General features: G+C 44.3%; 1 protein-coding gene across 4 annotated transcripts; it reads left to right on the top strand.

Annotated features, from left to right (window-relative positions):
* The first annotated feature begins 473 nt into the window (after positions 1-473).
* S1pr1 (sphingosine-1-phosphate receptor 1) lies at positions 474-5,111 on the top strand. 4 transcript variants are annotated; one of them, XM_050155186.1, is made up of 2 exons: positions 474-840; positions 2,468-5,111. In XM_050155186.1, the coding sequence occupies exon 2, from the start codon at positions 2,634-2,636 to the stop codon at positions 3,780-3,782; it is 1,149 nt and encodes a 382-aa protein (XP_050011143.1). In that variant the 5' UTR covers positions 474-840; positions 2,468-2,633; the 3' UTR covers positions 3,783-5,111. The 4 variants fall into 4 exon arrangements, with proteins under 4 accessions (XP_050011143.1, XP_050010976.1, XP_050011222.1 ...); XM_050155019.1 differs by lacking the exon at positions 474-840 and adding an exon at positions 1,203-1,541; XM_050155265.1 differs by lacking the exon at positions 474-840 and adding an exon at positions 1,665-1,869.
* Positions 5,112-27,645: the final 22,534 nt, after the last annotated feature.

The following is a 27,645-nucleotide window of genomic DNA, read 5'->3' as shown; positions in this document are numbered from 1 at the left end:
TCTGCCCACCAGACCGCAAGTTTCAAGGCTTCGCTAGGATCAGAGTAAGAGAGGGGGAGGAGGAGGACAGCAGCATTTCGGTGCCTTCAGGCGGCTTGCCTCCGGTCTCCCTCGCAATCCCTTCCCAGGATCTCCTCCCCGCGGTGCGGCGGCGACTCTCTTGGTCTAGGGTTGGGTTTCCCCAGACCGTGTGTAAGCGGCTCCTAGAGGACTGGGGCCACTCCGATCCACAGGGCTGTGGGACCGGGGACCAAAAAGGTCCTCCACGAGATGCAGGCTTGTCCTCTGCTAAGATTTTACCGAAGAAAAGTTTTTCAAGGGAGCCCCATCTCTAGTTTCTGAGTCCTCTCCAGTCCAGGAGACCGCGGGTAGAAGGCAAGAGACGTGATTTGTGAATTAGAATTTAGGGGCTGCCAGGCTCCACCCCTTTTCTTCCCCCCTCTCTGCTGGTTGGGGCGGAGGGGCTCCTATTCATTTCGTTTTATTTTAGTCACTCTGCCCCAGATCTTTCTTGAAGGCTGCTTCTCAGCTGCACCGACCCGAAGGGGCCCCCTGCCATTGGCAGAGGGCGGAGGAGTTAAAGGCATTAACCCCTCCCAGTCCCTTCCTAGAGGAGCCACCCAGCCTCAGCCGGGCGCCCAGAGACTTCGCTTTGCCACTGGTGCAGGCAGCGGCAGCCAAGGCTGGCCATTGGAGTGAACGGCTGCGGAGGGAGGGGACCCCAGTTCAGAGAACTTTGCGAGTGAGCTGGTCGCCGTCATTCGAGGACAGCAGCAAGATGCGGATCGCGCGGTACAGACCGAGAGCCCTGCGGACGCAGCTTCGTCCGGCTTGAGCAAGGTAGGGGGTTGTGAGCCTCTCAGTCTTCAGCGCTGAGTGCGGGGAACTCAGGTGCCAAGAACTAAGCTTTGAAACCGAACGAAACAAAGAAAAACTTTGAAAAAGAAAGAAAAGTGCATTACCAGGTTACTATGGAACCCATCTTGATTGGCTTCGTCTTGGGGCACGGGGTTAATGAATTTCAGAAATGGATCGATCCCCAAATTGTAGAAACGACGGGGGTGGGTGGGTGAGGGGGCAGAGAAAAGCGGAGACGCCTATTTTTAGAAATGCTATAGACAAAATTATCAGGCATCACCGCAATGACTTCCCCTGCCCGAGAGTGGACTCTACGGTTAGGGTGGGGAAACCTGCAGTTTCGTGAACTTTTCTGTCATAATCAATGGTTATAGTTTTTTTTTTTTTAAAAAAAAAAACTTCATTTTACAACGTTGATCCATTACCCGGGCAGTCTTTAAAGTACTTCGTGCTGTGTCCATTCTCTGGGAGGTTCCTAGTTATGTGAGAGGGGGCAATGTCGAGGGTGTGGGCCGAGGACGAGGATCGATAACACTGACTAAAACTGCCCATGAAAATGCAGCAGTGTGTGTTTCTGGAAAGTTTCTAGCCTAAAGCTAGAAGAAAGTGGCATGCTCCGTTATTACTAGCACGGTAACCACTCCGTGCATGCGTGCGTTGGCTGAAGTCGAAAGAGGCAATCGGTACAAGTAGAAACCTCTGGGATTTGCTGCAATCTCGTAGGAGGGGCTCTAGATGAATATCTTTAAACTTAATAAGTGTGTGTGTCGCGGGGGGGGGGGGACTTGGGTAGGGAGGAGGGAAGCAAAAAAAATTAAGAAGAAGAAAGACTAGGCAGTTGCTTGGCGGAGGCGCCAAGCTTTCCTGTTTACTGCAAGGCCTGGCGGCCCACACCTCACTGCGCCCTCCGACCCGACCCTCAGCACACCTGCTCCGAGAGAGTTATTAATAGAGCCCAGAAAATGGCTTACGTTGTCAAACGAACCTCCTGCAAATCTACTTTCTTGCATGGTAACTAGGAGGTGGGCTGATCTCTAGGAGCTGTGGTGTGTGTGTGTGTGTGTGTGTGTGTGTGTGTGTGTGTGTGTGTGGTGTGGTGAAGGGTCAGGGGTGTACGTATCTATACTACACACAGAATTGGCAGCTGGGGCCTCCTTTGAGAAGAGGCCCCTGGGCTGGTGGTGAAGCAAGTGGCTGAGCTGGCGGCACTTAGAGAAATCTCAGGGTTGGAAGCCCAGGGGTGGCAATGCCTGGGGAACCGGTGAGGGCTTGAAAACTAGAACGGGCGCTGTTGTTTCCCATTCCCATTTTGGTGGCTTTAGTGAGCTGAGAGAAGGTTGTCCTCTAGTCAGAGTTTTCATTCTGGGTAATTTGTTTGCTTTCTCCCTCTCTTTCTAACTTCATCTCTCTCTGTCTCTAGTTTGTTTATTTTTGTTTTGTTACTAGAAATGATAATTTGAGTTTTTTTAAAAAAAAGCCCTCCCTGTATTCTGGCCAAGTTTTCTTAAAACAAATCAACAACCAACTGGAGCAGGGCCTTGGCCAGAATGAATTATGCTAGTGTGCTGGGCCTTTTTCCTGATTCTCTTTTCTTTGTAACTCGTTTAAGGCTGCTGTTTCGGAGGCTCTCTCCAGCCACGGAAAAGCAACACACAAAAAAAACGTTGGATTGCTCACTGACCCGGCCCTGCGGTAACCGAAGGCCCGCTCAACCTCGCCCTCTAGCGTTCGTCTGGAGAAGTCCTACCCCGGGTTCTTGGGGACACACTGCGGCTATGGTGTCCACCAGCGTCCCTGTGGTTAAGGCCCTTCGTAGCTCAGTTTCCGACTATGGCAACTATGATATCATAGTCCGGCATTATAACTACACAGGCAAGTTGAACATCGGGTTGGAGAAGGACCACGGCATTAAACTGACTTCCGTGGTCTTCATTCTCATCTGCTGCTTCATCATCCTAGAGAATATATTTGTCTTGCTAACTATCTGGAAAACCAAGAAGTTCCATCGGCCCATGTACTATTTCATCGGCAACCTGGCCCTCTCGGACCTGTTAGCAGGAGTGGCTTATGCAGCTAACCTGCTGTTATCTGGGGCCACCACCTACAAGCTCACCCCCGCCCAGTGGTTTCTGCGGGAAGGGAGTATGTTTGTGGCTCTGTCAGCCTCGGTGTTCAGCCTCCTTGCCATCGCCATAGAGCGCTACATTACCATGCTGAAGATGAAACTGCACAATGGGAGCAACAGCTCGCGCTCGTTTCTGCTGATCAGCGCCTGCTGGGTCATCTCCCTGATTCTGGGGGGTCTGCCCATCATGGGCTGGAACTGCATCAACTCGCTGTCCAGCTGCTCCACCGTGCTTCCGCTCTACCACAAGCACTATATTCTCTTCTGCACCACCGTCTTCACCCTGCTCCTGCTGTCCATCGTCATTCTCTACTGCAGGATCTACTCCTTGGTCAGGACTCGAAGCCGCCGCCTGACCTTCCGAAAGAACATTTCCAAGGCCAGCCGCAGTTCTGAGAAGTCGCTGGCCTTACTGAAGACGGTGATCATTGTCCTGAGTGTCTTCATTGCCTGCTGGGCCCCTCTCTTCATCCTACTGTTGCTGGATGTGGGCTGCAAGGCGAAGACCTGCAACATCCTGTACAAAGCAGAGTACTTCCTGGTGTTGGCTGTGCTGAACTCAGGTACCAATCCCATCATTTACACCCTGACCAACAAGGAGATGCGCAGGGCCTTCATCCGGATCGTATCCTGTTGCAAATGTCCCAACGGAGACTCCACTGGCAAATTCAAGCGGCCCATCATCCCAGGCATGGAATTCAGCCGCAGCAAATCAGACAACTCCTCCCACCCACAGAAGGACGATGGGGACAACCCAGAGACCATTATGTCTTCTGGAAACGTCAACTCTTCCTCTTAAAAATGGAAGCCGTTGATACTGGGGAACCGTACTGACTTGGTCACTCACTACCCCAGATTTAAAAAAAAAAATGTCTCTCATTCTCCACTGCTGCCGGGAAGGAGCTCCTGGGAGCTTGAGAGAGGGAGGGAAGGGAGAATGTGCGACCTGGCAATGCCATGGGGTAGGGTAGGTCGTTCTTGTGAACAAAGCACTGGAAAGGGTGGAGATAAGGTCTGGCCTGCAGTGGGTTTCCTGCCCCCGCCCCATACCCTGGAGCTTTGATTTTGCACTGAGCCAAAGGTCTAGCATTGTCAAGCTCCTGAAGGGCGCATCTGACCCCTTCTCAAAGACTAAAGTCCCATGAGAAAGTATCCCTGGTGTTTTGAGATGTGATCTTTCACTGTTAACGATAAAGTGGGGATGTGCCCGTTAGCTTGGTAGGGGGTGCGCACCTCGCACTCTCCCTCCCCCTCCCCTCTCTCCTTCCTTCCCCTTCCCCATATTCTTTTACTTTATATCTTAACTGTCTGACATTGTTCGTCAGTAGGGGGTTGTACAGGGCTCTTTCTTGATTGTCTGAAACTGGACGGCTATTCACGGGAAAGGCTACTTGCTGAGGCCAAAGTTTCCATGTAAGGCGCGTTAAGTTGTTGGTTATTTGCTAGGCCAGGTTCAAAGTGAAAATGTGTTCCGTATTCCTCATGCATTCCTTATTCCCATTACAACCACAGTGAACACGTGTTTGTAATGGGAATAACGAAGTCTATTTTATTTGAATGGCATCCTCCCTGACCTGAGATGAAACAGGAGAAAACCCACAGGATGAAGTGAAGTGTGGCGGTCACTTTTGCAAACCAAGAGTGATTTCTTCTTGTCCTTCTCTAAGAAATACGATGTCTTTGGCACTTTTATTGATTATTTCCGAGTGTTGTGTGAGCCATTTCAAACAATGGGGGGTCATTTCGTTTAAAATACAATTTATGGTTTTTTGAATGTATTTGTTTCTTTGAGGTCATCTTGATGAGTTTCTTCCTAACCTGTGTTAACACCACTGAATGTGTAGTTCTTAAGAAAGTGCTACCCTCTTGTATCCGAAAAAGCATTACTTTAACTGACAGGGAGCACCAGGAGTTCTTCATTTGGGCTGTTAATAGATAGAGATGGTGAGGTGTAAATGTTGCAGAGAATAAAAATATATTACTGTCTCTTTTAGCATGGTTTTCAGTGCAATTAAACCAAGAAATGTCTTTTTTAAAAAAATAGTATTTAATAGGTTTCTGACTTTTGTGGGTCATTTGCACATAGCTTTATCAACTTTTAAACATTAATAAACTGATTTTTTTTAAAGATTCTTTTGTGAAGAGAACTTTTTAGAAATCACTCACTGAGATGTCTGTCGATTATGTGGCCCTTTGGAATTAGAGTTAAGAGTAAATTTGCGGTACTCTTTAAAAAGCTTTTGCCTTGATAAGCTAGGGTATGGAAAAAAGTGGTTTGTTTTGAAACCACTTTAGCTTTTTCAGGAAGAGAAACTACAATCAACTAGCATTAAAGACATGTAGAGAGAAAGAAAAAGCCTTCTAAAGACCACAGCAAATAAATGTAACTCTTTGGAGGAAAAAAAAAAAACCTAAATGTGATAGTTCCACCCTAAAATATAGCCTTCTAAAATACAACAGTGAATTCTTAAATCTTTTTCAAACCCAACTACAGAAGCACGCATTCTTGGCCTTTTTTGCAAAATGCTAAGGGAGATGAAACACGGTGTGCAGGAGATAATATTGTCACTCAATGCTTTGTACTTTTTTGGTTTGTCTGCTCTTAAGTCAAGGTCTAGTGGGTTCCAGGCTTGCCTCGTGCTCACTCTGAAGATGAATGCCAACTTTTAGTCCTTCTGCTTCCGCCTCTTCCTCAGTGCTGGGCCCAGGTTTATGCTAGGCTGGGGATTGAACCCAGGTCCTTACATATGCTAGGCAAGCACTCTACCAGCTGAGCTACCTATCCAGTCTCTAAGCCATCCCATGTTCGAGGACACCGTCTTGGGTTCTTATAAGAACAATATGGGGCTATGTCATATCAATTTAACAGACTATAGGGTGAGTGATCACCGCCCACCCCCACCCCCGACACACAAACGTCTTAAATTTTTCTTGGTGTTCCTGGCCATTTAAATGTTTCTAGTAAAATGAGAGCAACTGTGAAATGGCAGCATACAACACGAAATTATTACAACAGTCAGCTCTTGGAGTTATTGTCATCTTTCTTTTTTTTTCTTCAGATTAAATGGGAGTACTTTGGTGTGTCTGGCTTTCCAGCCTATTGTTTCTTTTCAGAATTTTTGTTTGCAAGTGTCATTGAATATGCACAGGACAGGACACAGTTGGGACATGAAGATAAACCTCACCTACTAGAGTAGATGTCATTTCTGGGTGAGGCTGACTGTGGGAAACAGAGTGTGTTCACTAAGGAAACCTTAGGTCATAACCTCCAGCTTCCTGAAGGAAATGCCAAAAGTGCTAGGAAGACAAAGGGCTGGAAACAAAAGAGAATGTCTCTGTCCATCTGTCTGCCGCGGCGGAAGGGGTGACTTCATGTTCCACTCACTTCCTTGGGCTTTCGTTACAGACTCGGGCATAATGGAAAAGTGTGTCCATTTTGCTTCAGTGGATGATAAAGCTGTACTTTGGGACTTATCTCCAAGCACAGGGTGACTCACGATATGGGAACAGATGGGAGCTCCTTGCTGACAGGAGGTCAACCTTCTTGTCCACCTCTGAGCACAGCATCCTGTGGACATGCTTTCTTCCAGTGCCACCAGACAGAGGACCTCATTTGGGGAAAGCTGGGCAGTTGCAGATGTGTGGGACCCCCAGCTCCCAGTTTTAGTCAAGATGCAAAGACAGTGAGCAAGGAATCTGGGGTTGTATTCTACCATGTATAGCTGATTTTGATTTGGTATACTCTAAGGAGTGAGATGAGAAAAACCCCCAGTGATTGACTACACATACACACAAATATATATATATATTATATATAATTATATATATTAAAATATATGTTTACATAGCTCCATTGGTAGAGAGCTTGTCTAGCATGCAAAAGACTGTGAATTCCATCCCCAATAACCCTTAAACCTCATGTGGGCAAGGTAGTAATTCCAGGAAGGAGAAACAGGAAGGTGTTCAGTTAAATATTGATTGAAGCCATCCTAGAATATATGAGACCATCTCTTTTAAAAAATGTAGTCTTGTTCAAGAGAAATGAATGTGAGGCGTATTAAATGACTTAATGATTTTGTGTAAAAATTCAGTTAGTTTTAGATACCAGGAAAGCTACAAAATGGCATAGGATTTGATTCCCATCATTCAGTATTACTAACATCCCAGAACATTATGCGAGGGCTGCTGAGCTGGCCTAGAAGGTAAAGGTGCTCACCACACAAACCCAGTGGCTTGGGCTTGGTCCTCAGAAGCCCTTTAATGCTAAGACCTGGAGCAGGGAGTGGTGGTTCATGCTTGTAATCCCAGTAAATAAGAGAGTGAAGCAGGAGAATAAAGAATTTGAGACCAGCTTTGGCCAAGTGAGAAATCAGAGGCCAAACTGGGCTATATGAGACTCTGTCTTAAAAAACCAAAACAGCTACTACCAAATCTTGCAATATTACCAGGAACTTAGAAGCTTAAGTGTAAGCTTTGAATCCATGTGTCTGTGCTCTTTCCATACTAGATTCTCCTGAGAAAGATTGACACTTCATCTGTGATGTCCAGAATCCCTATTTCCCCCCAATGTAAATACTCTGCTTATAGAGATCATCATGATAGTCCTTTGGCCGGTTTCTTCTCTGGACGCTGCCTGTGTTAAAATACTGTTCAGTGCCCATCTTTTCAATACTTCTCAGACTGCACTTTTCTTAGACTCTGGACCCCTGGCACCTAGGCTCTCTCCATCACTAAGGTTGCTCACTTCTAAGCATCTGTTTGGAGTTGCTACTCAGAGAGGAAGATTTCGGACAAGCGGCAGGTGTTCCTGGGAATGCTATAACACGAGGACCTGAGGATCCGGTTAACACTCAGTGGTAGCAATCACATGTTTTATGGGAATCGGGCTATAGTGCTGGAGTGGTCCATTTTAAAGCGTTCCATGTACAAAATTGCCAAAGAGCTTCTTAATAGTCAATGACTTAGCAGTTGGGGCACATCTATAATCCTGCTTAGACAGGGGGATTGCTGAAAGTTCCCATTAAGAAAACAAACAAACAAAAAGTTGTTGATTCAAAAACTATTCTCTAACTAAAAACTGTTATAATATGCATGGTAAGTATTTGCAATGAGGTTTTTGTAGTTTCCATGTAATCGTGTTATTCCTTTAATATAACCAATTAATTTATTTCATCTTTCTGAGACAGGATCCCATATAGCCTAAGCTGGCCCCAAACTTATTCCCAAGGCATACACCTGGCTCTAAAATTTTGTTTTTGAGGCAGGGTATCATATAGTCCAGGAAGGCCTCAAACTCCTTAAAGATGGGCATGAACTTAAGACTTTGCCGTGACTGAGCAAGTTCCCCGATTACCGGTGAGTGTTACCACACCCAGTTTATACAGTGCCAGATGCAGAACCCAGGACTTCCTGCCTGCTAGACAGACACAGACACTCTCCCATCTGAACCGTGCTCTTTTTTTGTGTTTCAGATGACTCATTCCATTCCTTTGGTCTGTGGTGTTTTCCAAGGGCACCTAACTAATTTTATCAAACTAAATTTGATCTCATTTATTTTTAGAGTTGACTTTTTTTGTATTCCCCCCCCCCCCCCCGCATAGTTCGGTAGTAAGTAAAATTGGTAGAGGGCTCTTTTGTGGACATGTGTGTTTTATATGTGTGTGTGTGGGGGGCAGGTGTGTACATGTGCTTTTGAGACAAGGTCTCATTCTGCTGTTCAGGCTGTCTTTGAATTTACTGTCATGCCCCTGCCTGAGCTTCCTGAGTGCTGGGTGACAGGTGAGGGCCACCCTGCCCAGCACAGTAAGTTCCTGAAGATGAGCGATTGCGTCAGTTCTCCCGTGCTTCCTTTCTACCTTTCTGGTGTGCTTCCCACTGTACAAGGAAAAGGACCCAACAGAGCCATCCACACAGTTTTGCTTTTAATTCTGTGGTAGCTGAATCTGGAATCATCTTTCAGAACATTCCAGGAAACAAAACATGAGCAGGTAAAAACTGTCCAAATGTCTATGTGCACACGCAGAGTTTTTCCTTGTTCCTTGTCATGGTGGCACACGTCCAGGGCGGCTGAAGTAGGAGGGTTATGAATGGGACCCTATCTCAAAAAGGAGTTTTTTTTTTTTTTACATGGAGGGGGGCGGGGGCAGGTCAAGGAATATGTTCAGTGCACAGAAAATATATGTCCACAAACTTAAAAAGAAAAAACTTTATAAAGACAGCAAAACAAAATCCAGAAGAGGAGAAAGGAAGAAATTCAAAAGAGCTGAGAAGAGAAGAGGGGGACAGTGCTAGAAATACTGCTCATTCAGGAAGTCCAGTCTTGTCCTTTTCACCGTTCTCGAGATGAGAGCTGGGACCAAGAGCCATGCTGATCCACAAGGGGGATGTGTCTCTTAATGCGCCCTACCCTCCATTCCTGGGCTTGCTTCTTGACTTTGGATTCGCATGGTTCCTATTTTCCCCGTGTCCTCCTTTTTTATTCCTTTGGGATCTCAAAGATGAACACTCAGACTGTGCTCTACGTATAGGCGTAAGCAGTAGCCCAAAGTAAGCTATGAATCTGAGTGTTTAGAAATGACTGTGTTGTGTTCTGTTGACGTTCCTCTATGCTCCCAGCCAGCAGCTTCCTTGTGGATGACAGCTGGCCCACATGGAATGCGACTCAGTTACTACTAATTCTTTTAAAAATTTGTATGAACCTCAAAACCATTATGTTGAACAAAAACAAACAAAACAAAACAAAAACAGATTCATATTGCATAAACCCCAGAAGTGAAATCTAAGAAAAGGCAAAGCTGGAAAGAGAGAGGTAAACTGGGAAGAAGAGTACTGCCAGCTGTTCTCTCAGAGGATCTGAGTTCGGTTCCCAGCACCCACGGCAGGTGCCTTGGTAATCCTGGTCTCTGCGTATCCAACATGTCTGTCCTCGGCCAGACTTCCACTCATATGCACTCCTATAATAATTAAAGACAAGAAAAATAAATCTTTTTTAAGAAGGAAAGGAAAACCAATTTATTGACATCAAAAGAGAATGAACAGGGACCCAAGAAAAGGAAGAGGAAGGACGTTCTAGGTTGTTAAGGATATTCTATATTCAATCATTTTCTTTAAGGAATGTTGTTATTCAGATGTACATAGCTGTCTAAACTTACCCAACCATATTCTAAAGAAAATGTAGTTTTAAAAATCTGAGATTGCCGGCTTTTGCTTCTAAGTACAAGGGCAGTACAGGGTCTCTTCTCAGAAATTCTGGGAAGATTCCATGGATTTCAAGAGAACATGGCAAAAGTCCCAGAATAGTTCATAGAAGAGCATGTGATCTCTTTGTATTTATCTTATGCCCCAGGAACAAACTTTTAAAATACTAAATAATCATGACCCAATGGTGCTCTTTTACTTCTATAGGATGAGAAATTGGCTTAGCCTCACTGTGCGTAATCCCTGGAGAATCTGTGTGTGTTGGAAGAGTCTAGTGGTACAATGAAACTTTCACAATAAAAAATGCATTGACATTCAGATTCCACTCTTATGAATTTATAAATGACTATAAATAATCTCAAGAAGAACACAATTTATAAACTGGTAAGGATGCTGAAGTATATCAGTATTGGAAACACATGGAGAAGTACGCCAAACCATGGCCGCATGAGCAAACCTAGACAAAGCGTTCGGTCAGATAAGAGCAGCTCCCTGGGTATGAGGTCTACATGGGTAAAAGTGTTGAGCAGAGCTTTAAAGGGTCGGGAAGGCAACCCTGAAGTCGGGCATGCTGTCTGCCTCTGCTCATCCCTGGCTGAGATTTGGCCTTCAGCCAGCTCTTGGTGTAGTGGAGCGGAGACGACGTGCTTCAGGTGTTCCACAGGCTGATTAGATACTAATCAGGACCAGAAACAGGAAAGAGGGGGAAACGCGGCCTGGACCTACCAGGGAATGGAGAAGGCAGTGAGCTGCTTGCTTATCTGTTTCCTGTAGAGGAATCAAAGCCACAGTGTGGCTGACCTTCCTGCCCCCACCTTCCTCACAGCTCTACTGTCTGTCCACTGTCCCACGCATGCAGAATTCAGCGGGAATGCCTGGCCTGGTTGTGCGTTGTGATAGAGGAAAATGACAAACAGGGTCTTTGACTTTCTAGTCATTTCTGGTCTATTCCTTCTGTTCTGGTACTTCAGTGGCTTCTTCCCTTTGAGGTTAAGAGATGATGAGATGGCAAGACTTACTTCTTTTTTTTTTTCTTTCAGGAATGTATTCACAGTCCTATACTTCCTCCAATATTTTTAGTTTTGCAGCGTTTTACTTAGACAGTATGGTTAGGTCAGGTGATTTATGCTGTAATCCCCCAGCTCTGGGGAACCATGGCAGAAGAAAGCCTGGGCTACGTAGTGAATACTCTGGGCTGGTCTGGGCTACTGAAGAAGAACCTGTCTGTAAATAAAACAAAGACAAGGCTGGCTATATGGCTCAGCACAGGAAGGTTCTTGCCAGGTGAACCTGGTTGAATTCCAGGCTCCTATGTAAAAGGGGGAAGATCTGTCCACTGACTCTAGGATTAGCATTGGTCTCTAACCTCCACGTGTCTGTAATGGCACAAGTGCCCGCCACACACACAACACACCTGCACACACTAATGGACCACAGTGAGAGCACAATGCGCAGCAGACAAAGTGAGCTTAATGATGGCAGCTTTCATCCCAGGCTCGATTTGATTTCTCTAAATCGTGGTAGTTGAGCTGGAATTACGTCATCTGGAAGAGGGAGTTCCTAGACACTACTGTAAAAGCCGGGCTGGAGATTTTTCAGTTCGTTTATGGTCTGTGTGGGGGAGGCCATTTGGTGTCTGTTAGATCAAACAGCTTTACATTGTTGCCAGTTTCTGTCTCTCCTGCATGTGTGCTTTTCTGCTTTTCTTTCTGTGCAGCTACTGTGAACTAGAACCATGTGGGTTGCAATGGCCAAATTGGGTCCAAATAAGTCATTTGAACAACGTAGGTGGGATCTTTGTTGAACCGGGATATAAAATATAGGTGACAAAATATGTAACTTCTAAAAAATGATTAACTTATTTTATTTGTGTGTGTGTGTGTGTGTGTGTGTGTGTGTGTGTGTTTGTCTTCTGGGGCCAGAAGAGCAGAAGAGGGCATTGGATCCTCTGAAGCTGGAGTTACAGGTGTCTGTGAGCTGCCTGACACGGGTCCTGGGATTAGAAAGGACACAAAGTCACCTGGTTTATGTGGTGCCGGGCCCTGAACCCCAGGCTTCCCACATACTGAGCAAGTGCTCTATCAACTGAGCTGCACCCCAGCCCCATTTGCTGTTTTTATGACTTTCAAGAATACCAGCCACTCAGACGTCTGCGCCTCCATGGCCAGCTCTGCCCCTCACACTGCACCTCCTTGCTGGTGGAGCCTCTTCACTGCTCTGTGCAAATGAGAAAATATTTATTCCTAATTTCAGAGCTTCTTTTGCTCCTGTCTAGACACTTCAGATAAAAACAAATTTAGATCGCCAGTAAAGTTACGTTCTAAAATAAGAAAATATTTGTGAGAAATCACTTGTAAAAACATGAGCTATCAGACGCCCGCCCGGAGACTCCTCTCACCCGGCTTCTGTGGTACCAGAAATAGAGGTTGGTTAGCTCACATGCTGTTCTGCCTCAGCGAGCTGCGTGTGGCCACCTGCAGAGATAGCCCTTGGTTTCTCTTCCTTGTCTAGATGCCTGTCAAGGCAGCTGTGAGAAAAACACAGGTTTTCATACTCCTTTCTATTGTGGAAGTAAACTCGGGTATCACAGAAGTTTTCCCAGCTTGTTCAACTTGTGAAGTACTTTGTCACAGGGCCAATAAGGTGGATTGAAGGGCGAAAGGGCTTGCCGTGCAAACCCAGTGAATTGAGTTCAATGCCTGGAGTTCACATTGAAAAAAAAATGGACTTGGTGGAGACTCATCTTTCCAGCACACCGTCTACAAGATGGGAAACAGAGAGAAGGGGATTGTCCTTGGGCTGGGGGGACTGGCTTTTCTGGGGGACATAATATAACAGAAACAACAGGGATCCTGTGCGCCCAACACGGGAGAAGGAAAGAAATGATTCCTCAAAGCTGTCCTCTGACTTCCATGTGTGCTCTGCAGTACAGGTGCACCTTTAAAACATATAAGTGGCTTGGAACAGTTAGCTGGATATTTTTAGGTCCATAACTTTTCCAGTTGGAGAGAGGTGGGGGCTATGTACAGGTTCATGCAGTGTACATGTATGTATGCATTGATACAGCCATGTGCCTAGGCATACGAAGACCAGAGGTCAATGCAGGTCTCTTCCTCAACTGTTTCCAATTTACCTTTTTAAGACAGGAGGATCTCCCACTGAATCTGAAGCTCAGTAGTTTCAACTCTTTCCTTCCTTCAAGCCCCACATCACTGGGGTCACAGAAAAGCATCACTGTGTCCCACTCGTGTGCCATATTTGCACTTCATCCAGTGCGCTGAAGTTTTATGTCATGATAGAGACAATGATAAAGAATTTGACTGTTTGGTGGTGGTGGTGGTTCACACCTCTGAGCCCAGCACTCAGAAGGCAGGGACAGAAAGATCTCTGAGTTCAAAGTAGCCTGGTTTACAGAAAGAGAGTTCCAGGATAGCAGGGGCTACATAGAGAAACCCTGTCTCAGGAGAGAAAAAAATGTTTGATCCTGAGTTCAGTTCCAAGTGTCCTCATCATGAGGTTCACAGCTTCTTGTAACTTTAGTTCCATGGGACCTGACACTGTTTTCTGGCCTCCATGGGCACACATGTAGCAGTCACACACACACACACACACACACACACACACACACTCACACACACTCACACACCAAAATAAAACAAAAACAAAATAACAACAAAAAGCAATAAAAATAAATCTTAAAACAATTAGGTGGACTTGGTGGCACAGGCCTGCAATTCCTATTCCAAGTGGTTACAGCAGAAAGATCGGAAGTTGAAGCCCTACCAGGGATGTTGTTCAGTTGACAGAGTGCCAGTTTAGCATGCAGCAGGCCCAGGGGTCTGTCCCTGTTCACGTAGTAGGGCGTTTTAATACACACCTGTAATTCCAGCGCTCCAAACGTGGAAGCAGGGCATCTGGAGTTCAAGGTCATCTTCGACCTCAAGGAATTACATTCCAATGTGAACTACTCAAAACAAAACTTCCAAGGTCCTCTATGACCGTAATTCTGATTTTCAACGTGCACACAAGAGTGGGACACAGTGGTACTTTTCTGTGACCCCAGTGACCCCAGTGCTGTGGGGGCTGAAGGAAGAGACAGTATTGAATCACTGAGCTCTAGGTTCAATGAGAGACCCTGTCTTAAGAGGTAAGGTAGAGCTGGGTGGTGGCACGTGCCTTTAATCCTAGCATTCCAGCACGTGGGACACAAAAACAAGTGGATCTCTGTGAGTTCGAGGCCAGTCTGGTCTACACAGAGTGAGTTCCAGTACAAGCTACAGAGAAACCCTGTCTCGAACCACCCCCTCTCCCCAAAAGAAAGAAAGGGTAGAAAACAATTGACCTCTGCCTAGGATATATCACGCACACAGAGCAAATTCAAAGTGAGGCTGAATAACTGAGTGAGATTCTGTCTCAAAAATAAAAAGTAAAAAGGCCTATGGCTCAGTGACAAGGGGGTTTGTAACCAAGAGTCACAACCTGAGTTTGAGCCCAAGGTCCCACATGGCAGAAAGAGAAAACAGTCCTGTAGGCTATTCTCTGGTTTCACACATTGGTTGTAGATGCGTGTGTGTAACCTCCACAAAAATCAATCAACCGATACATACATCTTACAAAAAAATTCATTAAAAGTAAAGAGATAGAGGGAAGAACACGAAAAATAATTCAGATTTATTTATTTATTTAGATTACCTTATGTTATATGCATGAGTGTTTGGCGTGAGTGTACGTCTATGTACCACATGTGTGCCCAAGAAGGCCAGAAAAGGGCATCGGATCCCCTGGAACTGGAGCTGTGGATGCTTGTGAGCTGCCATTACGGTGCTGAGAACTGAATCCTAGTCGACTCCTTGCCAGAGCCACAAGCGCTGTAGGTTGTTGATCATCTCTCAAGCCGCTGGGTGAGAGCACTAAAAACAAATAAATAAAAATGAAAGACACCCTCTGAGTATTTTCTTCTATCTCAGGGAAGTATTGTCTGTATATTGAAAGGACACAGAAAACTGAGTTACTGAAAGTCTCTTCACAGGGAATGATTCCTCTGGAAAGAAAGAATAGTCTTAGTCCATACTCTGATGTAGGAGTTAATAGTGATCGTAGGTGTCCTGTGGAGAGCCCTGGATTTCACTGTCCTCCCCTCAAGATATTAAACTCATTTATTTTTAAATTTTTTTTTTATTCTTTGGAGACATGGTCTCCTTATGTATCTCAGACTGGCTTTGAACTAGTGACCATTCCACCTCAACCTTGCAGAGTCTGATGCTGGGATATTATAGCGGTGTGCCACTAGCATCTCAATTAAAAGTGATCTGTGCAATGAGTGGGAATGTCTCCAGGCACAGATCTGAAGGTTTTGGGTGCAAAAGAAGATTTATTTTTTATTTGTGGTGTGTGTGTGTGTGTGTGTATTTGCACATGCACATAGGTGTCCTTGAAGGCCATAAAAGGGCATTTGACTCTTCGGAGCTGGAGTTGTTTGCAGATGTGAGTTGTCTGATGTAGACTCTGGGAAGAGTCCCCAGGTTCTCTGTGAGAGCAGCAAGTGTGTGCTCTTAATGACTGGGTCCTAGCACCAGGTCAGTGTTTCAGGGACCGTCTTCTTTCCTCATAACGTGGTAGACGCAGAGAGGGAGAAACAGGGAGAAGGAGCGCCATAACTAGAAGGGGAAACAGCAGGCAGACTTTTTGAAAGCCTTTGAGATTTTGTAGTTCCCGAATTCTCCTCCTCAGAAGCAAATCTATCTGCATAACTTTTGTCTAACAGATACAATAAACCTATAGGGAATTTGGAGGAATTTAATACACACTGAAGAAAAAGTTTAAAAAAAAAAGCTATAGAAATGGCTCTCGTTAGAGCATCATTCTGTACAGCTGAGTGTGGTTGTTCAGACCTGTTCTCTCATCAGCCTGGAAGCTGAGGCAGGAGGACCACCACAAGTGAGAGATTGGGCTGTGTTTCATAGTGACTTCCAAACCAGCCTGGCCTACAGAGTGAGGCTTCCCATCAACAAATCAGAAAAAAGCCACTATGTGATCAAATACTGTGCCGCCTTCCCTGGAGAGGGTGGCTCTCAGGCCACCCCACTGCTTCTGGTCACCTTGAGACTGAGTTTGTGTGCTTTGTGGAAGTCGGGCTTACAGAACTGTGTGTGACGTCACCACCGTCAGTTTACATTAGACTTTGCGTCTGACTATCAGTTAAGAGTGCACTGGCGGGGAATTCATACTTGGAGCTAAGTCAATCATAATAACGTTTTATTTTTGTTTTTAAGTTCTTTCCTCCCACTCAGCTTTCGTTCACATCTACCTACAGGAACAAGAAGGCTTCCCATACAACGGGAGTTTCCTACTTCGGGGGTCACTATAGGTTCTCTGTGTTCTAAGCTGCTCACATTCCTTATATCTGACTGTATGGATTCTTCTGAACTGCGGAGGCTATAATACTATCCTAGATTAAAAAAAAAAAAACTTGGTGAGCATTGTTTCCCTTTTCCCAGTTCCTTTTTTGGTAAAGCACGAATTGAGGGTCCATCTCTGGTTCCCATATTTTGGAGCCAGCAGGGTGTTCAGAGGCCTTGTGGGCTGTCCCTTGTAGTAATCTCCCAGATCCCAATCACTCACATTCCAGGGCTCTCGGTAGGCACCATTAACAGCCCGAGGCAGAGTTTTGCTTTTCACTTGTGAGAGAATGAAGAGGCCCTGCCAAGGTTCAGAAACAGAAACAAAGCTTAAGCCCCTTAATGTGATGAACTAATATGAACGCGTAAGCATGCAAGCTCTTTCCCACAGAAGACCCCAATGCAGGGGCCTGGCATGCAGGCTGACAACCAATGTACACCAAGGATCAGTGATAGGGAGACACAGCAGGAATTCTGAAAGGAGCCAAGTTACGAACCTTAGGGAAAATAAGAATGTATTCCTATTAGCTTTATTAAGATAGGAATCTCTATGGCTATGTTTCTTATGGAACTGGCTATATTGTTACTGATGAGAAGTGCAATAGTTGGAAAGCGTGTACTCTAGCCAAGCTCTGTCTAACTTCCGCTTCAGGTAGGCTGAAAAATTCCCTTAAATTGTGAAAATGGTTCCAGATATGGTTTTTGGGGGTGCTGATCAACATACCTTGGAAAATGGCATTTATAGAACACACAGGACAAAGGAATGGAAAAGGAATCATGGACTTGAAACATGCCTCTGACTGCCCTAATTCCCTCTGGAATGCAGTGGCCTCGCAGACAATTTCAGGCCACTGTTGTTTTGTCCCAACATCCCTAAGCGCAGAACAGACAGTGAGATCAGCTTCCTGAATAAACCTGCAGGCCCTCGAGACCAGGCCACTAGTCCCAGCCAAAGATTCTTCAGAAGGTTCCTTAGTCTGTTTAGACGTAACTTCTCTCTGCTTACTTATTCTAGTATAACTAAGGATTTGGAGCGGTGGTTCTCAACCTGTGAATTACAGCCCCTCTGGGGGTCAGACGAGCCTTTCATAGGGGTTGTGTATCAGATACTTTGCATATCAGATACTTGCATTATGGTTCATAACAGTAGTAAAATTACAGGTATGAAGTATCAACTAAAAGAATTTTATGGTTGGGAGTCACCACATGAGGAACTGTATTAAAGGGTCTACCACATTAGAAAGGTCTAGAAGCCACTGATTTATAGTTTCATTTAGATCTAACAATTCTGAATCTCAAAAGTTCTGAGATTAAAGGGGAGACACCACCACCTGGATTTGTTTCTGCATAGTCTTGTGTAGCCCAGGGTGGCCTTGAACTCACAGAGATTCCTCTGCCTCTACCTCCCAAATCCTGGAATTCAAGATGTATGTCATCATTATCTGACCTCTAGTGGCTTTAGCTTTGCCTCTGGTCTTCAGGCAAGATTTATTTATTAAAATACAAATAATATATCAATATAAAACATCCCTACCCTTTGCCTCTGCAAGTCAGGCTTTTGTGTTTAGTTAAGAATGTAAACCAAGTATTTCTAGGTATCTCAAAGGGAGCTGGCGTTTGGTAGGTTATATTAAGATTTTTGTTTATTTTATGTTTTGTTTAAGTGCTTGGATTTTTTGAGATAGGGTCTCATATAGAATAGGCTGGTTTTAATCTCAATATATGGCCAAGGATGACCTTAGACTCTTGGTCCTCCTGAATGAAGTGGCATAAATAGTAGTGACAAATAATCTCAGGGATCCTACTTTGTCATCAGTATACATTGGTGCAACTGAGTAAGCTCTCAGACCCGAGTTATCCACCCAGGATTCCACTCTGGGTACATATCAGTCCCACTTAGGAGTCACCGCCCCACTCCAGGGTGTGACAAGCATGGTGGACTGGAAAAGCAGATCAGCTTTGGTTCTGGGGCTCTGTGGATGAGGATTCTTCATGGCCAGTATATACAATCATCAGAAGCTACTGTATATTCTCAAAGGGGACTCCAGGGCCTATATTTCCACTGAGTGGTGGTGACAGATACATAAAAAGCAGTCCTTCTGTGTCTCTAAAAGATGCTGTCCTAATGCATTAGCATGATGAGAAAATAACACAGGCAAAGTTATGATGCATGGGAAGCACTTTCCAAGAGTCAATTCCCCCTCCCATATCGCTTTCTAAAATTTCTTTAAAATTTTAAGGCTTAGAAAATATGTGGGCAAAGCTTTCATCATGTTAGAGAGCACTGCACAGGCTGCTGGAGAAGAAAGGTCCTCAATGATCTTGATTGCGCTGTGAACCCTGTATGTTATAATACTGACTTTACAGGGAAGATATGCCTGCTAGCAACAGTGGCATGACAGTTATGGGGGTAACCAAGTGCTTTCTGATTGGGTTTAAGGCCTGTTCTATAGCAGGGAGATCATGCCTTGCCCTGGAAATTTGTTCAAAAGCTCATATTTGGAGAGGGAGAGTTTATGGGCTCTGGGGATGGTTTTGCTTCTTGGACATGTTGTCAGTGGCCTTCTGAATGTTTATCTTTATACCTATAAGTCAGTGCAGCTCTCAGACTTGCTTAGAGAAGCTTTCGTTTGCAGGGGACAATGGCTAATGACAAGACGCATAACTGGTCACAGTGCTGCAGAGTGCTCAGCTCTAAAGGACCCATTTCTATCAACCTCTCCTCCCTCCCTGCTATGGTCAATGACCATCATGGGAAGAGGGCGTGGAGAACTGCTGGAGGATGGGTGGGGAGGAGTGTTGTGACACGCTGTCTTCTGGACATGACATGGCCATTACTCTCCAGAGCTCACAGCAGCTGTGGTTAGCATGCACAAGATCTGTGCCCATCACTGGTGGGGGAGGGCCTTGGGAACCCACACCCTTCCACCAGGAGCTATTGCAAGTTAATGACAACTGGGGGAGAGGAGTCACCAACTTCAGAGGAATAGCTACTGGTTATTTGCCCATGTTCCAGGAAAGAACCCCCACACCAAGGCCGATCCAAGTGGCCCTAATTAAACCCTGCAACACCTCACCCAAGACTTGAAAGTAGGAGGGGAACTTGTTTGGAAGAAGAATACAACATGAGTGGCAGGAGAAATGGGAGTTGGTAATGGGTGAACATGGTCAGAATATACTATATGCGTGCAAAAGTTTCTAAACAAATATTTCAAGAAAGTATGTTATCAGGTCTGATTTTCCCACCCCAGCTCACTATCTACAGTGTTTGTGTGGAGTGCATGTTACTGTCTATCTTCTGAACAGGCAAAGTCAGGGACTAAAGAGGCTAAATAACCCCCTCTTCGAAACAAGAACAAGATGACCAGTGAAGCTGAGGGCTTCGATATTTTCTTCCATGAGGAAGTTGGAAATCTTTGGTCTTGGACCCAGAATGTGCAAGTTAGAGGGGACTTCGGGAATCTGCATCACCAATTATCTCACTCTAGAGATAAGTGACTTGCGATAGCTTAATTCTTCCTCTTTCTCTGAACTACTTTGCAACCACAGACACATTAGTAAAAGCAGTGATCAAAAAATGAACTGTTTTGTTTGTGTTGTAGGTGGCACTTCCATGTTCATGCCTCTGGCCTGACTGCTCAGACCCAGCCAGATCTTCTTTGGAACCTTGGGACCCGTGGCATGCAAGTCTTGGGACTGATGACGTTCCTGCTCTGGCTACAGGGGGACTGAATTTAGAGAGAGCAGGAGATCAGAGCTGAGGGGCGGGCATGGTGGATGCTGCTGCTGTAGATGAACAGATGGTGGTTTCTGACCCAGCATCTCACTAGAGGCTGGAAGAGAAGGCTGTAATTTGAATAGATGGTGAAGTCTTGTGGCTTCTAACGTCACTGGAAATCTAAGAAAGGACTTATTTTTATGCAATTTGTCCCATTTTGTTTTGTTAAGCCTTGATTGCACAAAGTTCTTTTGACCTTAAAAAGTTCTTGTTTCAGTTAAAGTACTGATTAGGATTATGACTTCCCTTTTCCAGAGTACCCCTCCCCTTTCTGGAATTGCGTTTTGATTCTCCACAGAATTCTTTCTATGGTTGCTGTGACTTCTTTCTATCCAGGCAATTATTGGCATTTGAACCTAGATACACAGTCACTGCAACCTTGATGCTGCTTTGCTGGTAAGATCAGGGCAGAAGGAAGGGTCTTTATTTCTCCTCTTTGAGGAAGACCGTATATGGTGTGTGTGTGTGTGTGTGTGTGTGTGTGTGTGTGTGTGTGTATTAGGATCTGGTTACCACAGAAATCTTTCCTGTAAAATAAAGTGAAAGGCAGAAATATCATTAGAGTTTCCTCCATATGAAGATTTTTATCTATTTAAGAGAAAAAATATATTAAAAACAGCAAGGAATCACAATGGATTTTTTTTTTGAATCCTGAAAGCCTGTTTGAATTTGAAAACCTATTTTTAAATCCTGTTTCCAGAACACACTTACTAAATGTGGCCAAGGAGAAATTATTAAACCTGTCTAAGTTAATTTCTTCCTTCCTTTTTTCCCTCAAGACTTATCTTGATTTTTGTGGTTAGTATATGTGTGTTTGTCTGTATGGCTAATACATGCACAGTACAATTGCCTTCAGAGGTCAGAGGATGGTGCCAATTTCTTGGAACTCAAATTATAGGTAGCTGTTAGTTGTGCAACATGGTACTGTAAATTGAACTCTGGTCCTCTGAAGAGCAGCAAGCACTCTTAACAACTAACTCATCTCTCCAGCCTTTCCCTTCCTTCCTGTTTTCCTTTCTTTCTTGGTATTTTTGTTTATATTTATTTGTTTATAAATATGTATGTGGGGAGGGTACGTGCTCCATGAATGCACATGTTGGGGCTGGAGGACAATCTGCAGGAGCTGGTTCTTTCCACAATGTGGGTCTTGGGGATCAAACTCAGGCTTGGAAAAAGTATACTTACCCATTGGGCCATCTCACTGCCCCCCCCCCCGAAATAGAGTCTTATGTAGCTTGAGCTGACTTTGAACTCTCCATGTGTCTTAGTTAGGGTTTCTATTGTGAAGAGTCACTATGACTATGGCAACTCTTGTAAAGGAGAACATTTAATTGGATGATTTGCAGCTTTAGTTCTTTACCATCATGGTGGGATATGGAGGTTCGTAAGAAGAGATGGTTTGAGCTGAGAATCCTACATCTTGACCATCAGGCAACAGGAAGTGGTCTGAGACATGAGTGTGTCTTGAGCATATATGAGACCTCGAAGCATGCTACTACAGTGACACACTTCCTCCAATAAGGCCATATCTACTCCAACAAAGCCACACCTCCAAATAGTGCAACTCCCTATAAGCTTATGGGGACCAGTTACATTCAAACTGCCACATTATATATGACTTTGAACTTCTCATCCTCCCGTCTCCGCCTTTTAAGCGCTAGGATTACAGGCATGAACCACAACAAGTAATTTTATGTAGTGCTGGAGATCAAACCCAGGGTTTCGTGTATGTTAGGCAAACACTCTATCCGTTGTGTTATATCCTCATCCCCGAATCTATGTTCTTATCCATACACTAGTGATAAGGCTACCGAATTCAAAGACTATTAAGAGAATTAAATAGGATCATGCTTTTCAATGTCTGGCATGAGGCAGATGTTCAAACATTCATCACTCATTCTTTTAGCTTATGTTTATAGGATATTTGCTATTCTGCACACAGTCACAAAGAAAATAGACTAAACCCCTGCCACAACCATTTCCTTGTCTCCTCCTCTCCTTCCTCAGATGAGTGCCACTAAAGCCAGACCACATAGGAAGACTATTCTTGGTCCTTCAAAGAACCCATTCCTTTGGAAGTTCTGCCAGTCAACAATGACGTTTACTGCTTAGACTGTCTTTTTTTCATGAAACCCGAAGGTTGGGACTGCCACTTTTATCTGTGTTACAGCTTGGAGGTGCAAAAATATGAATGTTATTTAGTCTAAAGTATTTTGGATTCCCTGCCAAGCCCTTCCTTCCCGTTTAGGGGTGGAGGGAAACACTATGATGTAAACAGCCAGGATGGACGCATCCTTTGTGATGGTGTAAGCCTGTAATCCCAGAGCTCTGGAAGCGAAGTCAGGAGGAATTGTGGGTCCTGGCCTAGTTTTGGTTACATATAAAAACTTGCCAAAAGAATAAACAAGAACCCAACATAAAATACAGTTGAAGGGTGTGGGCCAGTGACTGAAGCCATGATTAGCACATAATGAGGTCCTGGGTTCAATCTTCTACACACAATTTAAAAAAAAAAAAGTTGTCCTAAGCAGGAACTGCTGATGTAATCTTCAGGATGAAATGTGCCTTGGCCACCCTTTCCCTCTAAGAGCCTAGAGCGTGGGGGAAGGGCTGTGCTATGTAATGCCCTGGTAGGAAGAAGGGGAAGTTGAGGTCCTTAGGTGGCCTCCGCTGCGCCCCTTGTCATCTACTTGCTACTTGCCCTGCGGGCCTTTGTGGCTTTCCTTTGTGTGGGTGTGACTTGGGGTTTTCTGGCTGGGTTTGGTCAAAATCCAGCAGTTGTGCCCTGGCTGACAAATGTCAGAAGTCTAACTGGCTTCGATAATGAGTGCCTTTGAGGATTGCGCTTTTTGTATCCTATGATGTTTTGCCTCGTGTTAAAAGCAAGGAAGCAAGCAAAGTTAATTGAGAGGTAAAGGGACAGTTTCCTTTAAGCCGGCGGAGTGTCTCAGTCCTTAGGTTTGTAAGGGAGCTTATTGTACAGTGGACCACTCCTGCTCAGGGTCTGAAGGGAGATTTTTCCAGTCATGATTGCTGTTTGTGTCTTCAAAGCAAAGCTTTCCTTATCTGGGCCAACCTCAAAAGGGTTAGGGAAGGACCATTAGACATCCTTCACTATTTGTGTCTATGGTGGTTTGGGAAAAAAAAAAAAAAGACCCCCAAAGGGAGTGAGACCATTAGGAGGTGTGGCCTTGTTAGGTCTTGTTGGAGGAAGTGTGTCATTGGGAGTGGGCTTTGAGGTCTCTTTTCTCAAACTTTACTCAGTGTGACAGTCTATTGACTTCCTGTTGCCTCTGAGTCTAGATTGTAGGACTCTTAGCTCCTGACATCTGTCTGCATGTCTGTCGCCTTGCTCCCCATCCTGATGAAAATGGACTGAACCTTTAAAACTATAAAGAAGCCACCTCAATTACATGTTTATTTATAAGAGTTGCCATGGTCATGGTGTCTCTTTACAGCAGTAAAGAACCCTAAGACAGTGCCTCACTCACAATAGCTGCCCCCACAAATACAACAATTTCTTGATTAACCAAAGGCAAGTATAATCTGCCTTGCCTCGCCATGTGTCCCTTTTTTCCTTCCCTTTTCTTCCTTGTGGCTGTATGTGTAAGCTTTGCTCAGTGGCTTTTGAGATATGATCTTACTATATAACCCAGGCTAGCCTCAAACTAACCATCCCACAAAAAGCAAGCTTTTGCATTCTGTCTTCTTAAAGCCTCCACCTGGCTAAATCTTAGTGGCAAGCAGGTGGCTTCCCTTCCACACGTATTCCTGCAGTAGAACCCTGTGATCTGAAGTCTCTAAGCCTGAGACTTGTTAAGGAACCAGTGCTCCACAGAGATGGTCACCAAATTCCTTTACCAAGTGTTATGGAAAACTTGGTTTTGGGAAAGTCTGAAGTTGAATTCTCCTGTTCTTCAGGAATCAATTCAAATCTTCCTCTGGGCAAATTATTGGTGAAGGCACACTACTGCAAAGAATTTTACCCAGGAAACCAAAGGAATAATGCATTTTAAAATTTAGCTTTTTACCTTCATTACAATGCTGTGGGTATGGGCTTCTAGAAACCCACCATTCAATGGCTTGAAATGACTGAGCTTTATATAGACATTGGAGGTTATGGGAACTTTTGTTGCACAGTGACATGGAATTAGTGATGGGGTAGGTAGGTGATTTAAGGTCATCCCTTTGCTTATTGGGTTGGTAAAGTTTATGGTTTACAATACATTCCTGAACGCTTCTACCTGATAGGCAGGTGAATGTTAGGTCAGAAGTGGGCTTAAGGTAGCCCAGGGCTATTCGATTCTGGGTTGGCAACATTCTGCTCTATTGATAAGTTCTAATCAGCCCTGTAGAATCTTTAATACAGGAATAGCCTTTGTTTTGCTTTTTTTTTTTGTTTGTTTTTGAACTTTGGTTCACTAAAATTCAAAATGGAAGCTGGGTGCGGTGGTGCACACACCTTTTGGGAGGCAGAGGCAGGTAGGTATCTGTGAGTTCCAGGCCATCCTGGCCTACAGAGCAAGCCCCAGGACAGCCATGGCTGTTACAGAGAGAAACCCCTTCTTGAAACAAGAGCAACAACAAAATAATAATAATTGACCTGACAGTGAAATCCCCCTTACACAGAAGAAATAACCCAAATAATGTGATTTCAGTGAACTTGTGTCCCCATTATCTGACTCCTAAAACCTGCTTTGTAAGGAAAAGTTAACTGTGAAGTTGGGAGCTTAGGCCCCAGCCCCTTGCATCTAACCTAGCCCCCGGACCTTGAGAGTTAGCACTCTGGACTCCAAATCCTAGCAGGCCAGGCCCTGACCCCTCCCTGGTTGTGGGGGGCTTAGGACAACTCCCACAGAATATTTAAGTGAACTCCCAAAAGAGGAACACATGGTTTCCTTTTCTTCTTCCCGGTGGTCTCCTTCGCTGCTCCTCAGGGCCACCTGAGAGTGCAGAACTCCCATTAAACCTGGATATCTCTTAATTTGGCTTGTTTTGATTTGGCTTGATTGGGATTTTGCATCAAAAGGTTTAATATGTTCTTTGCCTTTATTTCTGTTCTTTTCAAGCTTCTCAACGCCATTGTTCCAACACTGGAACACTCACTCTAATTGATGGGATGAACCCTGAAGGATTTCAGAATTAAATAGAAAGTCACTTAAGATTTTTGTAATATTTATTTTTACTATTTTTAATTATGTGGAAGTATGCATCTGTGTGTGTGAGAGAGAGAGAGAGAAAGAGAGAGAGAGAGAGAGAGAGAGAGAGAGAGAGAGAGAGAGAGAGAGAGAGAGAGAAGCTGCCTGTGGAGGCCAGGGACATCAGATTCCCTGGAGCTGCACTTAGAGATGAAACTTGTGAGCTACCTTCCTTGGATGCTCAGAATCAAACCTGTGACTTCCGGAAGATTAGGAAGTGTTTTCAACTGCTGAGTTATCTCTCTACCTCCCCACTTAATATTTTGAAACCAAGTTTGGGACTGTGATTCAGTATGCCAAGTACTTGATTAGCATGTAAGAAGTCTTGCTTTTGATCAACAGCATGCTTTATGCTGCCCACCGTGAGGAGGTGACTACAGGAAGGTCAAAGTTCAAGGTCATCTTCTGAGAGTAAAAGGTCAACCTAACCTACGTGAGGACCGAGTTCATAAAAACAATGAATTAAAATCTAAAAAAATTAAACTAAGTTGTAATATTTTGTTTTGATAGTCCCTACACAACACACACACAAACACACACACACATACAGTGTGTTCATGTACATAAACATACTCCACATCCCTGTCTCTTTGTTTTGTCCTTCTAACTATTTTGTTGTTTGTTTGCTTGAGAAGGAATCTCATAGCCCATGTTGACAGTGAGGTCACTGAGTAGTTGAAGACGACTTTGATCTCCTGCTTCCACTCTTATCTGTTGTGGAATATTTGTTAACACTAAAGATGAATCTTTACAAAGTTGCCTTCTGATTGGCTTGATAAAGAGTTGAATGGCCAATAACTAGGCAGGAAGATGTCAGGCGTGACTTCCAGGTAGAGAGGAATCCAGGAGATGAATCTAGGAGCAAGTGATATGGCAGTGAGATGTCAACAAATACGACATACAGAATGAAAGAGAGGTAAACACACCATGGGACAGATGTAGAAGTTATAAGAGCAGCTGGGAATGAGCCTAAGCTAAGGGCAAGCCTTTGTAATTAATAAGAAATTTCTTTTCTTTTTTTATTGATATTTATTGAGCTTTACATTTTTCTCTGCTCCTCTCCCTGCCTCTCCCCTCCTCCCTTCAACTCTCCCTAAAGGTCCCCATGCTTCCAATTTACTCAGGAGATCTTGTTTTTTTTTTTTTCTACTTCTCATGTCGATTATATCTAGGTATGTCTTAGTGTTCCCATTGTTGTCTAAGTTTTCTGTGATTGTGGTTTGTAGGCTGGATTTCTTTGCTTTATTTTAAAAACCACCTATGAGTGAGTACGTGTGATAATTGTCTTTATGTTTCTGGGTTACCTCACTCAAAATAATGTTTTCTAGCTCCATCCATTTTCCTGAAAAATTCAAGATGTCATTATTTTTTTCTACTGTGTAGTACTCAGTACATTGTGTAAATGTACCACATTTTCCTTATCTATTCTTCGGTCGAGGGCATTTAGGCTGTTTCCAGGTTCTGGCTATGACAAACAAAGCTGCTATGAACATAGTTGAGCACTTGTCCTTGTGGCACGATTGAGCATCCTTTGGATATATACCCCAAAGTGGTATTACTGGGTCTTGAGGAAGGTTGTTTCTTAATTTTCTGAGAAATTGCCACACTGACATCCAGAGGGGTTGTACCAGCTTGCATTCCCACCAGCAATGCGGAAGTGTTCCCTTTTCCTGACAACCTCTCCAGCATAAGTTGACATCAGTGTTTTTAATTTTGGCCATTCTTACAGGTATAATATGAAATCTCAGAGTTGTTTTGATTTGCATTTCTCTGATGACTAAGGATGTTGAACATTTCCTTAAGTGTCTTTCAGCCAGTTTAGATTCCTCTGTTGAGAATTCTCTGTTTAGGTCTGTACTCCATTTTTTTTTTATTGGATTATGTGTTCTTTTGGTGTCCAATTTCTTGAGTTCTTTATATATATTGGAGATCAGACCTCTGTCTGATGTGGGGTTAGTGAAGATCTTTTCCCATTCTGTAAACTGTCGTTTTGTCTTGTTGACCATGTCCCTTGCTTTACAGCAGCTTTTCAGTTTCAGGAGGTCCCATTTATTAATTGTTTCTCTCAGTGTCTGTGCTGCTGGGGTTATA

Source organism: Alexandromys fortis, unplaced genomic scaffold (genome assembly GCF_014885135.2).
Source record: "Alexandromys fortis isolate MF-2015 unplaced genomic scaffold, M_Fortis_MF-2015_v1.1 scaffold_19, whole genome shotgun sequence".
NCBI classification, from domain to species: domain Eukaryota; kingdom Metazoa; phylum Chordata; class Mammalia; order Rodentia; family Cricetidae; genus Alexandromys; species Alexandromys fortis.
This window is presented reverse-complemented; position numbering and strand designations above follow the sequence as displayed.